Genomic DNA, 15,238 nt, shown 5'->3' on the forward strand with positions numbered 1-15,238 from the left:
CATTCTAACACGGTGCTGGGGTGTGGGGATTTACTGTGCCTCATTCTAACACTGTGCTGGGATCTGGGGATTTACTGTAACCTATTCTAACACTGTGCTGGGGTGTGGGAATTTACTGTACCCCATTCTAACACGGTGCTGGGGTGTGGGGATTTACTGTGCCTCATTCTAACACTGTGCTGCGGTGTGGGAATTTACTGTAACCCATTCTAACACTCTGCTGGGGTGTGGGGATTTACTGTAACCTATTCTAACACTGTGCTGTGGTGTGGGGATTTACTGTGCCTCATTCTAACACTGTGCTGGGGTGTGGGGATTTACTGTAACCCATTCTAACACTCTGCTGGGGTGTGGGGATATACTGTAACCCATTCTAACACTGTGCTGGGGTGTGGGGATTTACTGTAGCCCATTCTAACACTGTGCTGGGGTGTGGGGATTTAATGTGCCTCATTCTAACACTGTGCTGGGATCTGGGGATTTACTGTAACCTATTCTAACACTGTGCTGGGGTGTGGGGATTTACTGTAACCCATTCTAACACGGTGCTGGGGTGTGGGGATTTACTGTGCCTCATTCTAACACTGTGCTGCGGTGCGGGAATTTACTGTAACCCATTCTAACACTCTGCTGGGGTGTGGGGATTTACTGTAACCTATTCTAACACTGTGCTGGGGTGTGGGGATTTACTGTGCCTCATTCTAACACTGTGCTGGGGTGTGGGGATTTACTGAACCTCATTCTAACACTCTGCTGGGGTGTGGGGACTTACTGTAACCCATTCTAACACTGTGCTGGGGCGTGGGAATTTAATGTAACCCATTCTAACACTCTGCTGGGATCTGGGGATTTACTGTAACCCATTCTAACACTGAGCTGGGGAGTGGGGAGTTACTGTAACCTATTCTAACACTCTGCTGGGGTGAGGGGATTTACTGTAACCCATTCTAACACTGGGCTGGGGTGTGGGGATTTACTGTAGCCCATTCCAGCACTGTGCTGGGGTGTGGGGATTTAGTGTAACCCATTTTAACACTCTGCTGTGTTGTGGGGATTTACTGTAACCCATTCTAACACTGTGCTGGTGAGTGGGGATTTGCTGTGCCTCATTCTAACACTGTGCTGGGGTGTGGTGATTCACTGTAACTCATTGTAACACTGTGCTGGGGTGTGGGGATTTACTGTAACCCATTCTAACACTGTGCTGGGGAGTGGGGATTTACTGTAACCTATTCTAACACTCTGCTGGGGTGTGGGGATTTACTGTAATCCATTCTAACACTGTGCTGGGGTGTGGGGATTTACTGTGCCTCATTCTAACACTGTGCTGGGGTGTGGGGATTTACTGAACCTCATTCTAACACTCTGCTGGAGTGTGGGGACTTACTGTAACGCATTCTAACACTGTGCTGGGGAGTGGGAATTTCATGTAACCCAGGCTACCACCTTGCTGGTGTGTGGGGATTTACTGTAACCTATTCTAACACTGTGTTGGGGTGTGGGGATTTACTGTAACCCATTCTAACACTGTGCGGGTGTGTGGGGATTTACTGTAACCCATTCTAACACACTGCTGGGGTGTGGGGATTTACTGTAACCTATTCTAACACTCTGCTGGGGTGTGGGGATTTACTGTAACCTATTCTAACACTGTGCCGGGGTGTGCGGATTTACTGTAACCCATTCTAACACTCTGCTGGGTTGTGGGGATTTACTATAACCCATTCTAAGACTGTGCTGGGGTGTGGGGATTTACTGTAACCCATTCTAACACTGTGCTGGGGTGTGGGGATTTACTGTAGCCCATTCTAACACGGTGCTGGGGTGTGGGGATTTACTGTGCCTCATTCTAACACTGTGCTGGGATCTGGGGATTTACTGTAACCTATTCTAACACTGTGCTGGGGTGTGGGGATTTACTGTAACCCATTCTAACACGGTGTTGGGGTGTGGGGATTTACTGTGCCTCATTCTAACACTGTGCTGCGGTGTGGGAATTTACTGTAACCCATTCTAACACTCTGCTGGGGTGTGGGGATTTACTGTAACCTATTCTAACACTGTGCTGGTGTGTGGGGATTTACTGTGCCTCATTCTAACACTGTGCTGGGGTGTGGGGATTTACTGAACCTCATTCTAACACTCTGCTGGGGTCTGGGGACTTACTGTAACCCATTCTAACACTGAGCTGGGGAGTGGGGAGTTACTGTAACCTATTCTAACACTCTGCTGGGGAGTGGGAATTTCATGTAACCCAGGCTACCACCTTGCTGGTGTGTGGGGATTTACTGTAACCTATTCTAACACTGTGTTGGGGTGTGGGGATTTACTGTAACCCATTCTAACACTGTGCGGGTGTGTGGGGATTTACTGTAACCCATTCTAACACTCTGCTGGGGTGTGGGGATTTACTGTAACCGATTCTAACACTCTGCTGGGGTGTGGGGATTTACTGTAACCTATTCTAACACTGTGCCGGGGCGTGGGGATTTACTGTAACCCATTCTAACACTCTGCTGGGTTGTGGGGATTTACTGTAACCCATTCTAACACTGTGCTGGGGTGTGGGGATTTACTGTAACCCATTCTAACACTGTGCTGGGGTGTGGGGATTTACTGTAACCTATTCTAACACTGTGCTGGGGTGTGGGGATTTACTGTAGCCGATTCTAACACGGTGCTGGGGTGTGGGGATTTACTGTGCCTCATTCTAACACTGTGCTGGGATCTGGGGATTTACTGTAACCTATTCTAACACTGTGCTGGGGTGTGGGGATTTACTGTACCCCATTCTAACACTCTGCTGGGTTGTGGGGATTTACTGTAACCCATTCTAACACTCTGCTGGGTTGTGGGGATTTACTGTAACCCATTCTAACACTCTGCTGGGTTGTGGGGATTTACTGTAACCCATTCTAACACTGTGCTGGGTTGTGGGGATTTACTGTAACCTATTCTAACACTGTGCGGGTGCGTGGGGATTTACTGTAACCTATTCTAACACTGTGCTGGGGTGTGGGGATATACTGTAACCCATTCTAACACTGTGCTGGGGTGTGGGGATTTACTGTAGCCCATTCTAACACGGTGCTGGGGTGTGGGGATTTACTGTGCCTCATTCTAACACTGTGCTGGGATCTGGGGATTTACTGTAACCTATTCTAACACTGTGCTGGGGTGTGGGAATTTACTGTACCCCATTCTAACACGGTGCTGGGGTGTGGGGATTTACTGTGCCTCATTCTAACACTGTGCTGCGGTGTGGGAATTTACTGTAACCCATTCTAACACTCTGCTGGGGTGTGGGGATTTACTGTAACCTATTCTAACACTGTGCTGGGGTGTGGGGATTTACTGTGCCTCATTCTAACACTGTGCTGGGGTGTGGGGATTTACTGTAACCCATTCTAACACTCTGCTGGGGTGTGGGGATATACTGTAACCCATTCTAACACTGTGCTGGGGTGTGGGGATTTACTGTAGCCCATTCTAACACGGTGCTGGGGTGTGGGGATTTAATGTGCCTCATTCTAACACTGTGCTGGGATCTGGGGATTTACTGTAACCTATTCTAACACTGTGCTGGGGTGTGGGGATTTACTGTAACCCATTCTAACACGGTGCTGGGGTGTGGGGATTTACTGTGCCTCATTCTAACACTGTGCTGCGGTGCGGGAATTTACTGTAACCCATTCTAACACTCTGCTGGGGTGTGGGGATTTACTGTAACCTATTCTAACACTGTGCTGGGGTGTGGGGATTTACTGTGCCTCATTCTAACACTGTGCTGGGGTGTGGGGATTTACTGAACCTCATTCTAACACTCTGCTGGGGTGTGGGGACTTACTGTAACCCATTCTAACACTGTGCTGGGGCGTGGGAATTTAATGTAACCCATTCTAACACTCTGCTGGGATCTGGGGATTTACTGTAACCCATTCTAACACTGAGCTGGGGAGTGGGGAGTTACTGTAACCTATTCTAACACTCTGCTGGGGTGAGGGGATTTACTGTAACCCATTCTAACACTGGGCTGGGGTGTGGGGATTTACTTTAGCCCATTCCAGCACTGTGCTGGGGTGTGGGGATTTAGTGTAACCCATTTTAACACTCTGCTGTGTTGTGGGGATTTACTGTAACCCATTCTAACACTGTGCTGGTGAGTGGGGATTTGCTGTGCCTCATTCTAACACTGTGCTGGGGTGTGGGGATTCACTGTAACTCATTGTAACACTGTGCTGGGGTGTGGGGATTTACTGTAACCCATTCTAACACTGTGCTGGGGAGTGGGGATTTACTGTAACCTATTCTAACACTCTGCTGGGGTGTGGGGATTTACTGTAATCCATTCTAACACTGTGCTGGGGTGTGGGGATTTACTGTGCCTCATTCTAACACTGTGCTGGGGTGTGGGGATTTACCGAACCTCATTCTAACACTCTGCTGGAGTGTGGGGACTTACTGTAACGCATTCTAACACTGTGCTGGGGAGTGGGAATTTCATGTAACCCAGGCTACCACCTTGCTGGTGTGTGGGGATTTACTGTAACCTATTCTAACACTGTGTTGGGGTGTGGGGATTTACTGTAACCCATTCTAACACTGTGCGGGTGTGTGGGGATTTACTGTAACCCATTCTAACACACTGCTGGGGTGTGGGGATTTACTGTAACCTATTCTAACACTCTGCTGGGGTGTGGGGATTTACTGTAACCTATTCTAACACTGTGCCGGGGTGTGCGGATTTACTGTAACCCATTCTAATACTCTGCTGGGTTGTGGGGATTTACTATAACCCATTCTAAGACTGTGCTGGGGTGTGGGGATTTACTGTAACCCATTCTAACACTGTGCTGGGGTGTGGGGATTTACTGTAGCCCATTCTAACACGGTGCTGGGGTGTGGGGATTTACTGTGCCTCATTCTAACACTGTGCTGGGATCTGGGGATTTACTGTAACCTATTCTAACACTGTGCTGGGGTGTGGGGATTTACTGTAACCCATTCTAACACGGTGTTGGGGTGTGGGGATTTACTGTGCCTCATTCTAACACTGTGCTGCGGTGTGGGAATTTACTGTAACCCATTCTAACACTCTGCTGGGGTGTGGGGATTTACTGTAACCTATTCTAACACTGTGCTGGTGTGTGGGGATTTACTGTGCCTCATTCTAACACTGTGCTGGGGTGTGGGGATTTACTGAACCTCATTCTAACACTCTGCTGGGGTCTGGGGACTTACTGTAACCCATTCTAACACTGAGCTGGGGAGTGGGGAGTTACTGTAACCTATTCTAACACTCTGCTGGGGTGTGGGGATTTACTGTAACCCATTCTAACACTGGGCTGGGGTGTGGGGATTTACTGTAACCCATTCTAACACTGTGCTGGGGAGTGGGAATTTAATGAAACCCATTCTAACACTCTGCTGGGATCTGGGGATTTACTGTAACCCATTCTAACACTGAGCTGGGGAGTGGGGAGTTACTGTAACCTATTCTAACACTCTGCTGGGGTGTGGGGATTTACTGTAACCCATTCTAACACTGGGCTGGGGTGTGGGGATTTACTGTAGCCCATTCCAGCACTGTGCTGGGTTGTGGGGATTTAGTGTAACCCATTTTAACACTCTGCTGTGTTGTGGGGATTTAATGTAACCCATTTTAACACTGTGCTGGTGAGTGGGGATTTGCTGTGCCTCATTCTAACACTGTGCTGCGGTGTGGGAATTTACTGTAACCCATTCTAACACTCTGCTGGGGTGTGGGGATTTACTGTAACCTATTCTAACACTGTGCTGGGGTGTGGGGATTTACTGTGCCTCATTCTAACACTGTGCTGGGGTGTGGGGATTTACTGTAACCCATTCTAACACTCTGCTGGGGTGTGGGGATATACTGTAACCCATTCTAACACTGTGCTGGGGTGTGGGGATTTACTGTAGCCCATTCTAACACGGTGCTGGGGTGTGGGGATTTAATGTGCCTCATTCTAACACTGTGCTGGGATCTGGGGATTTACTGTAACCTATTCTAACACTGTGCTGGGGTGTGGGGATTTACTGTACCCCATTCTAACACGGTGCTGGGGTGTGGGGATTTACTGTGCCTCATTCTAACACTGTGCTGCGGTGCGGGAATTTACTGTAACCCATTCTAACACTCTGCTGGGGTGTGGGGATTTACTGTAACCTATTCTAACACTGTGCTGGGGTGTGGGGATTTACTGTGCCTCATTCTAACACTGTGCTGGGGTGTGGGGATTTACTGAACCGCATTCTAACACTCTGCTGGGGTGTGGGGACTTACTGTAACCCATTCTAACACTGTGCTGGGGCGTGGGAATTTAATGTAACCCATTCTAACACTCTGCTGGGATCTGGGGATTTACTGTAACCCATTCTAACACTGAGCTGGGGAGTGGGGAGTTACTGTAACCTATTCTAACACTCTGCTGGGGTGAGGGGATTTACTGTAACCCATTCTAACACTGGGCTGGGGTGTGGGGATTTACTGTAGCCCATTCCAGCACTGTGCTGGGGTGTGGGGATTTAGTGTAACCCATTTTAACACTCTGCTGTGTTGTGGGGATTTACTGTAACCCATTCTAACACTGTGCTGGTGAGTGGGGATTTGCTGTGCCTCATTCTAACACTGTGCTGGGGTGTGGGGATTCACTGTAACTCATTGTAACACTGTGCTGGGGTGTGGGGATTTACTGTAACCCATTCTAACACTGTGCTGGGGAGTGGGGATTTACTGTAACCTATTCTAACACTCTGCTGGGGTGTGGGGATTTACTGTAATCCATTCTAACACTGTGCTGGGGTGTGGGGATTTACTGTGCCTCATTCTAACACTGTGCTGGGGTGTGGGGATTTACTGAACCTCATTCTAACACTCTGCTGGAGTGTGGGGACTTACTGTAACGCATTCTAACACTGTGCTGGGGAGTGGGAATTTCATGTAACCCAGGCTAATACCCTGCTTGGGTGTGGGGATTTAACATAACCCATTCTAACACTGTGCTTGTGAGTGGGGATTTACTGTTCCTCATTCTAACACTCAGAAATCACAGAAATCACAGAAACCACACAGTGCAGATAGAGGCCATTTCGGCCCATCGAGCCTGCACCGACACATATCCCACCCGATCCCCGTAACCCCTACACCAACACATATCCCACCCTATCCCCGTAACCCCACGTATTTAATCCCCCTAACACTAAGGGTCAATTTATCATAGCCAATCAACCTAACCCACACATCTTTGGACTCTGCTGGGGTGTGGGGATTTAACATAACCCATTCTAACACTGTGCTGGTGAGTGGGGATTTACTGTTCCTCATTCTAACCCTCTGCTTGGGTGTGGGGATTTAACATAACCCATTCTAACACTGTGCTGGTGAGTGGGGATTTATTGTTCCTCATTCTAACACTCTGCTGGGGTGTGGGGATTTACTGTAACCCATTCTAACACTCTGCTGGGATGTGGGGATTTACTGTAACTCATTCTAACACTGTGCTGGGGTGTGGGGATTTACTGTAACCCATTCTAAGAGTGCTGGTGAGTGGGGATTTACTGTAACCCATTCTAACATTGTGCTGGGGTGTGGGGATTTAATGTAACCCATTCTAACACAGTGTTGGTGAGTGGGGATTTACTGTAACCCATTCTAACACTGGGCTGGTGTGTGGGGATTTACTGTAACCCATTCTAACACAGTGCTGGTGAGTGGGGATTTACTGTAACCCATTCTAACACTCTTCTGGGGTGTCGGGATTTACTGTAACCCATTCTAACACTGAGGTGCTTGGTGCACACTTGAAAATCACGACACCCTCGACAGCTGTGGCGATAACCCGTGCTCCCAGCCGAGGCTCGCCTCTCCTGGTTACTCTACAGCGCCCCCCCCCCCCCCCACTATATTTGTGGAACTTGGCTGAGGACAGGATTAGACTGATTCTCCTTGCACGAATGCCTGGCGAACACTTATTTCCTTGGCGCTATGGGCAGGTGATGGGGTGTGGTTCTCCATCGCCTTTTCATAGGTTTAAGAATTTCCCTGCGGGTTGGCGTACGGCCATCTACAGTAGGTGCAGGCACTGTGTTTCCATCCCCAGCATTTTTGGGTCCTACTTTGGGTAGGGGTACCCAAGGAATCAGACCTTATGGCCTTGCCCCTGGGACCCTCTCCAGTCAGAGGATCAGATGGCGGGGGCAGGCAAGAGGCAGCTAGCAGGCACCCTCACTACTGGCCTCTCAGATCCATTCCCATGTCTCACTTCCAGGAGCTAAGCCTCATCACACAGGCCTGGGTGTGAGCGGGCTATGGAGTTTCCGACACACAGAGGCCTGGATGGACGCAGCACACTGAGAGGATTCAGTGGCTGGTCTGCAGGGGTGGGGGCGGGATGGGAGGGGGTGTTGGCGGATCCCCACTGTTCCAAGACCCCTGCATAGCCCAGCTCTCCAAGGATGGGCACTCAGGTGCTGTGCCTCAACCTAGTGTTTTATAACATCAACTGAACCCCACCTGAGAGGAACAGGGAAAAACTACGAGAAGAGTGTTTCGTAGCTGTCATCTCCAGTGTCCAGGGGCGGAGCCACTCTCTGGTATATCAATTCCTCACCGCATGCTCACTTACTGTACTGACCACTGTGTACAGACAATGATGGGCTGTTGTAGGAGACAGACCATATTCCACCATTTACAAATTGTGGACAATCTAACCGATGGTTTTATCTTTGAACCTGCAGCAAGTGGCCAAACTGGTGGAGATCGCAAAAGAAAAACAAGCAGCTGCACTGAAGAGTTTAAAGGAATCAGCTGAAAGGTGAGGAATCATCGAGCAAAACTGAGTCCAGGTCCAGCAGAAAGGGGAGGGGATTCCCAGCAGGTAACGTACCCATATCCAGCAGAAAGGTGAGGGGGATTCCCAGCAGGAAATGGACCCAGGTCCAGCAGAAAGGTGAGGGGATTCCCAGCAGGTAACGTACCCATATCCAGCAGAAAGGGGAGGGGATTCCCAGCAGGTAACGTACCCATATCCAGCAGAAAGGTGAGGGGATTCCCAGCAGGAAATGGACCCAGGTCCAGCAGAAAGGTGAGGGGACTCCCAGCAGGAAATGGACCCAGGTCCAGCAGAAAGGTGAGGGGATTCCCAGCAGGAAATGGACCCAGGTCCAGCAGAAAGGTGAGGGAATACCCAGCAGGAAATAGACCCAGGTCCAGCAGAAAGATAAGGGAATACCCAGCAGGAAATAGACCCAGGTCCAGCAGAAAGGTGAGGGAATACCCAGCAGGAAATAGACCCAGGTCCAGCAGAAAGGTGAGGGAATACCCAGCAGGAAATGCTTCCAGGTCCAGTTGAAAGGTAAGGGGATACCCAGCAAGTAATGGACCCATATCCAGCAGAAAGGTAATGGAATTCCCAGCAGGAAATGTACCCTGATCCAACAGAAAGGTAAGAGAATATCTAGCAGGAAATGGACCTAGCAAAGTATGGCCAGATCTGGATCAGCTGGGAGTCTGTGGGGTGACTGTGCCATAAAACATTGGTTCCACCACACGGCAGCGTTTTGTTCAGTGGCAGTTGTACTTGGGATAAAATACCAGAGAAGCAGTTCCTGATTTCACCCTTAAACGGCCTAGCTCTAATTTTAAGGATATGTCCCTTGTTCTGGATTCCCCAACCAGAGGAAATAGTTTCTCCGTATCTACTCTATCGAATCCTTTTAACGTTTTAAACACCTCAATCAGATCACCCCTCAACCTTCTAAACTCAAGGGAATATAAGCCTATACAACCCTCTAGTTCCTGGCTCACCGAAATGGCCTGGAATCACAATCTGAATGCGAGGTTGTTTAATGACACCAAGGTAACAGGACTGTGGGCTTGTAATAATTTATAGATAGATTTGTAATGAATTTTTATTTCCAGTAGAATAACTTAAATGCTTTTGATGGTGAAAAGAGTTGCTAGCAACAACGGCTGGAGATAATAACAAACAAACGTACGCCTCCTGTTTTAATGGAGAGTGTGAAACCCTCTAACTTTATCCTGTCAAGCTGTAATGCTGACTGTACAATCACATTTATTTTTCATATTTGAAATATCTCTCACCCTTACAGGAGCAATTAATTTTGGCTTCAAATGCAGAATTACAGGAGCCTCCGAAATATCAGAAAATGTACTAAAACGAGAATGAAAAATCAAAAACATGCCCCAGGCCCCACCCAGGAAGTAAATGTCCTTCTTTCAGCTCTCCCATCCCCTATCAGTAATTTATAAATCAACCCTTCCTGCAATAATAGTCTGTCAATGTTGGATAATAGGATCTTTTATCACCTTTTTAGTGAGTGCCAGTGTTCGAGGTTGGTTCATGTGTGTAAGGTGTGGTTCAGACCGTGACACCTCAGAGCTCCCTGTAGAGAGTACTCGGTTGTTCATTCCAATTTGGTCTCGGTACCTAAGGAAGGATATACTTGCTTTGGAGGCAGTGCAACAAAGGTTCACCAGACTGATTCCTGGGATGAGAGGGTTGTTCTATGAAGGGAGATTGAGTAGATCGGGCCTATACTCTCTGGAGTTTAGAAGAATGTGATCTCATTGAAACATAAGATTCTGTGAGAGCTTGACAGGGTAGATGCTGAGAGGATGTTTCCCCTGGCTGGAGAGTCTAGAACTAGGGGGCATAGTCTCAGGATAAGGGGTCGGTCACTTAGGACTGAGATGAGGAGAAATTTCTTCACTCAGAGGGTCGTGAATCTTTGGAATTCTCTGCCCCAGAGGGCTGCGGATGCTGAGTCCTCGAGTATATTCAAGGCTGAGATCGATAGATTTTTGGACTCTAGGGGAACAAGGGATATGGGGATTGGGCGGGAAAGTGGAGTTGAGGTCGTAGATCAGCCATAATCTTATTGAATGGCGGAGCAGGCTCGAGGGGCCAAATGGCCTACTCCTGCTCCTAAGTCTTATGTTCTTAATTCACTATTTTTTTCAGTGATATGAAGGAAGTGAAGAAAAAGATGGAGCTGAAGCGACAGGATAAGATTGAGAACATGCTGAAAAACACAGTGGAAAAGACCGTCCAGGAAAGGTGAGTGATCAGTAACTGCGTGGGAAAAGCCTTTTAATGATAAAGCAGCCTGGACTGATAACCAGCATTAGCCTCTTAATCACTACAACTTAATCGCGAGGTAACAGTGTGCTAAACCTGTCCTATTGACCACTCCCGCCAGTAGCGGTGGAACATTCCAGCACTGGGGACATCCAGCCCGAAAGGTCCAGCCAAGCGGCGCACACGATTACCCAACATGGCTGATGCCATGAGCTGCTACAGGTTTATGTCCCAGGGCCCGACTGCAAGTGAACTGATTGCAGTGGGATTCCACACTCAGTTGGATAGTGTCAGCTGCTTTGGCTGTCCTGGGAAGCCACAAAAACACACAAGCTAGTAGGTCTGTGTGTGGCCGTGTATCAGACTGCAGCACTGGTCAGAGCAGAGATTGAGGACTGTACCTAGAGCGCGAGTTGTTGGGGTGAGGGAGGGGAGTCACAGCTGTTCTACAAACTTATTGTCAATAAACGTTTCTCTTTAGTGCTCCCCACCTGCTGAGTGAGGCTCGCACTAGTTCCTCGCCACTTTAAACTGTGGGCCAACCCCTACAGTGAGCAGAGTAAACGAGGATACATGGCCAATGAGGAAGTCGCGATGAGTTAACGCCAAGCTTGGGGGTTTAAAAGCCTGAGGGCTGGAGGAGGGAGTGAGGGGTTTACTGGTCTTGGGGAAAAATGAGTTGGAGACGGTGCAATGAGTCTGGATTTGCACAGAGGAAGAGTGCGTCAGATGAGGGATTTGGAGATTTTGAGCAACAGAGAAGAATGTTATAAATAGAACATAACCCCTCGGCCAGATTTACATTGGCCAATTGAAGGGCCGGGGGGAGGGGGGGCGAGGGTTGGGGGAGATGAAGGGGGTGAAATTGTGTGCCTTTGCGCCTCCCGTTAGTGCCCTCGGGTGCGCTAATGGGGCGCAAATGGCTTTGCAACCAGCTGTGGAGCTGACATCTGCAGTTTTGTGGCGGCGCTATGGCATTGTGCCCCGATCTCCTTCGCCCGGAGATCGTGACGTCATCACTGTGCACATCACCCCGGCCCAGTGTGCGGCGCTGCTGAAGTCTCCGCCCCTCTCTCCGACGTTAGGGCCCTAAGAAGGAAGTGCAGCACTTGATTTAGCGCTCCACCTCCCTCTTGGGGCACTAAAACTCAATTTTGCGGACGCCGGTGCTAATTAGCGCCCCAAAATGGTCGATACTGTCCGTGGACTGAGAGCAGCGATGGTTATGAGCAATTCCTATTCCTGTTCCACTGCAAATATTGCTGGGGAATAGCAGGCCAGTCTGGTATGAACATGTTGTGTGTTCGTGATCACTCAGCTCACAGAGAGTACTGTGTTTCCTACTTACAGGCGCAAAAAGGAGCTCAACGAGCAACATATACAGGAGTCGGTGAAAGTCTTCAAGCTGGTATGTGGCATTGCACAGAAAGGGTTTCGGTTTCTCCCAGCTTCACAGAACAATTAAAGAGAAAGAAGGGGTTAGAAGAGAGAGTTGTCCCATCGAGCATGTCCATCTACTGAATGCCAGTTGTCATATCGAATAGCTCTACTCTCCAAAACAAGAGTCCCACTCCCCAACCAACAGTCCCGCTCCCCGAACAACCGTCCGCTCCCCGACCCGCAGTCCTGCTCCCCGACCCGCAGTCCCGCTCTCCTACCCAGTCCCACTCCTCGACCCACAGTCCCACTCCCCGACCCACAGTCCCACTCCCCGGCCCACAGTCCCACTCCCCGGCCCACAGTCCCACTCCCCGGCCCACAGTCCCACTCCCCGGCCCACAGTCCCACTCCCCGGCCCACAGTCCCACTCCCCGGCCCACAGTCCCACTCCCCGGCCCACAGTCCCACAGTCCCACTCCCCGGCCCACAGTCCCACTCCCCGGCCCACAGTCCCACTCCCCGGCCCACAGTCCCTCTCTCCACCCCACAGTCCCGCTCCCCGACCCACAGTCCCGCTCCCCGACCCACAGTCCCGCTCCCCGACCCACAGTCCCGCTCCCCGACCCACAGTCCCGCTCCCCGACCCACAGTCCCGCTCCCCGACCCACAGTCCCGCTCCCCGACCCACAGTCCCGCTCCCCGACCCACAGTCCCGCTCTCCCACCCACAGTCCCGCTCTCCCACCCACAGTCCCGCTCTCCCACCCACAGTCCCGCTCTCCCACCCACAGTCCCGCTCTCCCACCCACAGTCCCGCTCTCCCACCCACAGTCCCGCTCTCCCACCCACAGTCCCGCTCTCCCACCCACAGTCCCGCTCTCCCACCCACAGTCCCGCTCTCCCACCCACAGTCCCGCTCTCCCACCCACAGTCCCGCTCTCCCACCCACAGTCCCGCTCTCCCACCCAGTCCCGCTCCCCGACCCACAGTCCCGCTCCCCGACCCACAGTCCCGCTCCCCGACCCACAGTCCCGCTCCCCGACCCACAGTCCCGCTCCCCGACCCACAGTCCCGCTCCCCGACCCACAGTCCCGCTCCCCGACCCACAGTCCCGCTCCCCGAACCACAGTACCGCTCCCCGACCCACAGTCCCTCTCTCCACCCCCAGTCCCGCTCCCCCACCCGCAGTCCCGCTCCCCGCCCCACAGTCCCACTCCCCGACCCACAGTCCCACTCCCCGACCCACAGTCCCACTCCCCGACCCACAGTCCCACTCCCCGACCCACAGTCCCACTCCCCGACCCACAGTCCCACTCCCCGACCCACAGTCCCACTCTCCGACCCACAGTCCCACTCTCCGACCCACAGTCCCACTCCCCCAAACGGCCATCCCTCGGCACCCTCCCTCCACACAATCACCTGTATTTCACTAATGACAGCACCTTTTTCTTGCAGATTTTAGAGAATCAGGCGAGTCTTGAACGCAGACTTGAGGAAAAGCATGCGGCTAATTTAGAGGAAATTATGGAAAAGGAAAAAGAGGTAACAGGGTGGGCAATTGGATAGAGTACAGTGTGTGTGAGGGTGGGGAGTTGGATGGGGTACAGTGTGTAAGGGTGGGGAGTTGGATGGGGTACAGTGTGTGTGAGGGTGGGGAATTGGATGGGGTACAGTGTGTGTGAGGGTGGGGAGTTGGATGGGGTACAGTGTGTGAGGGTGGGGAGTTGGATGGGGTACAGTGTGTGTGAGGGTGGGGAGTTGGATGGGGTACAGTGTGTGTGTGAGGGTGGGGAGTTGGATGGGGTACAGTGTGTGTGAGGGTGGGGAGTTGGATGGGGTACAGTGTGTGTGAGGGTGGGGAGTTGGATGGGGTACAGTGTGTGTGTGAGGGTGGGGAGTTGGATGGGGTACAGTGTGAGAGGGTGGGGAGTTGGATGGGGTACAGTGTGTGTGAGGGTGGGGAGTTGGATGGGGTACAGTGTGTGTGAGGGTGGGGAGTTGGATGGGGTACAGTGCGTGTGAGGGTGGGGAGTTGGATGGGGTACAGTGTGTGTGAGGGTGGGGAGTTGGATGGGGTACAGTGTGTGTGAGGGTGGGGAGTTGGATGGGGTACAGTGTGTGTGAGGGTGGGGAGTTGGATGGGGTACAGTGTGTGTGAGGGTGGGGAGTTGGATGGGGTACAGTGTGTGTGAGGGTGGGGAGTTGGATGGGGTACAGTGTGTGTGAGGGTGGGGAATTGGATGGGGTACAGTGTGTGAAGGTGGGGAGTTGGATGGGGTACAGTGTGTGTGAGGGTGGGGAGTTGTATGGGGTACAGTGTGTGTGAGGGTGGGGAGTTGGATGGGGTACAGTGTGTGTGAGGGTGGGGAGTTGGATGGGGTACAGTGTGTGTGAGAGGGTGGGGAGTTGGATGGGGTACAGTGTGTGAGAGGGTGGGGAGTTGGATGGGGTACAGTGTGTGTGACAGAGTGGGGAGTTGGATGGGGTACAGTGTGTGAGAGGGTGGGGAGTTGGATGGGGTACAGTGTGTGTGTGAGGGTGGGGAGTTGGATGGGGTACAGTGTGTGTGAGGGTGGGGAGTTGGATGGGGTACAGTGTGTGTGAGGGTGGGGAGTTGGATGGGGTACAGTGTGTGAGGGTGGGGAGTTGGATGGGGTACAGTGTGTGTGAGGGTGGGGAGTTGGATGGGGTACAGTGTGTGTGTGAGGGTGGGGAGTTGGATGGGGTACAGTGTGT

The 15,238-nt window shown here is 51.3% G+C and overlaps 1 protein-coding gene across 1 annotated transcript in view; it reads left to right on the forward strand.

Annotated features, from left to right (window-relative positions):
• Nucleotides 1-15,238, forward strand: part of LOC147109716 (1-phosphatidylinositol 4,5-bisphosphate phosphodiesterase beta-2-like) — a 195,988-nt gene that overhangs the window by 171,753 nt on the left and 8,997 nt on the right. Inside the window, exons 19-22 of the mRNA XM_086003833.1 lie at nucleotides 8,761-8,837; nucleotides 11,007-11,102; nucleotides 12,474-12,531; nucleotides 13,958-14,044. Coding sequence (XP_085859959.1) covers nucleotides 8,761-8,837; nucleotides 11,007-11,102; nucleotides 12,474-12,531; nucleotides 13,958-14,044 — 318 coding nt within the window. The remainder of the gene's footprint in view (nucleotides 1-8,760; nucleotides 8,838-11,006; nucleotides 11,103-12,473; nucleotides 12,532-13,957; nucleotides 14,045-15,238) is intronic.

The sequence above is a fragment of the Somniosus microcephalus genome, chromosome 12 (genome assembly GCF_052327205.1).
Source record: "Somniosus microcephalus isolate GS21.2 chromosome 12, FLI_Smic_1.0, whole genome shotgun sequence".
Classification (NCBI taxonomy): Eukaryota; Metazoa; Chordata; class Chondrichthyes; order Squaliformes; family Somniosidae; genus Somniosus; species Somniosus microcephalus.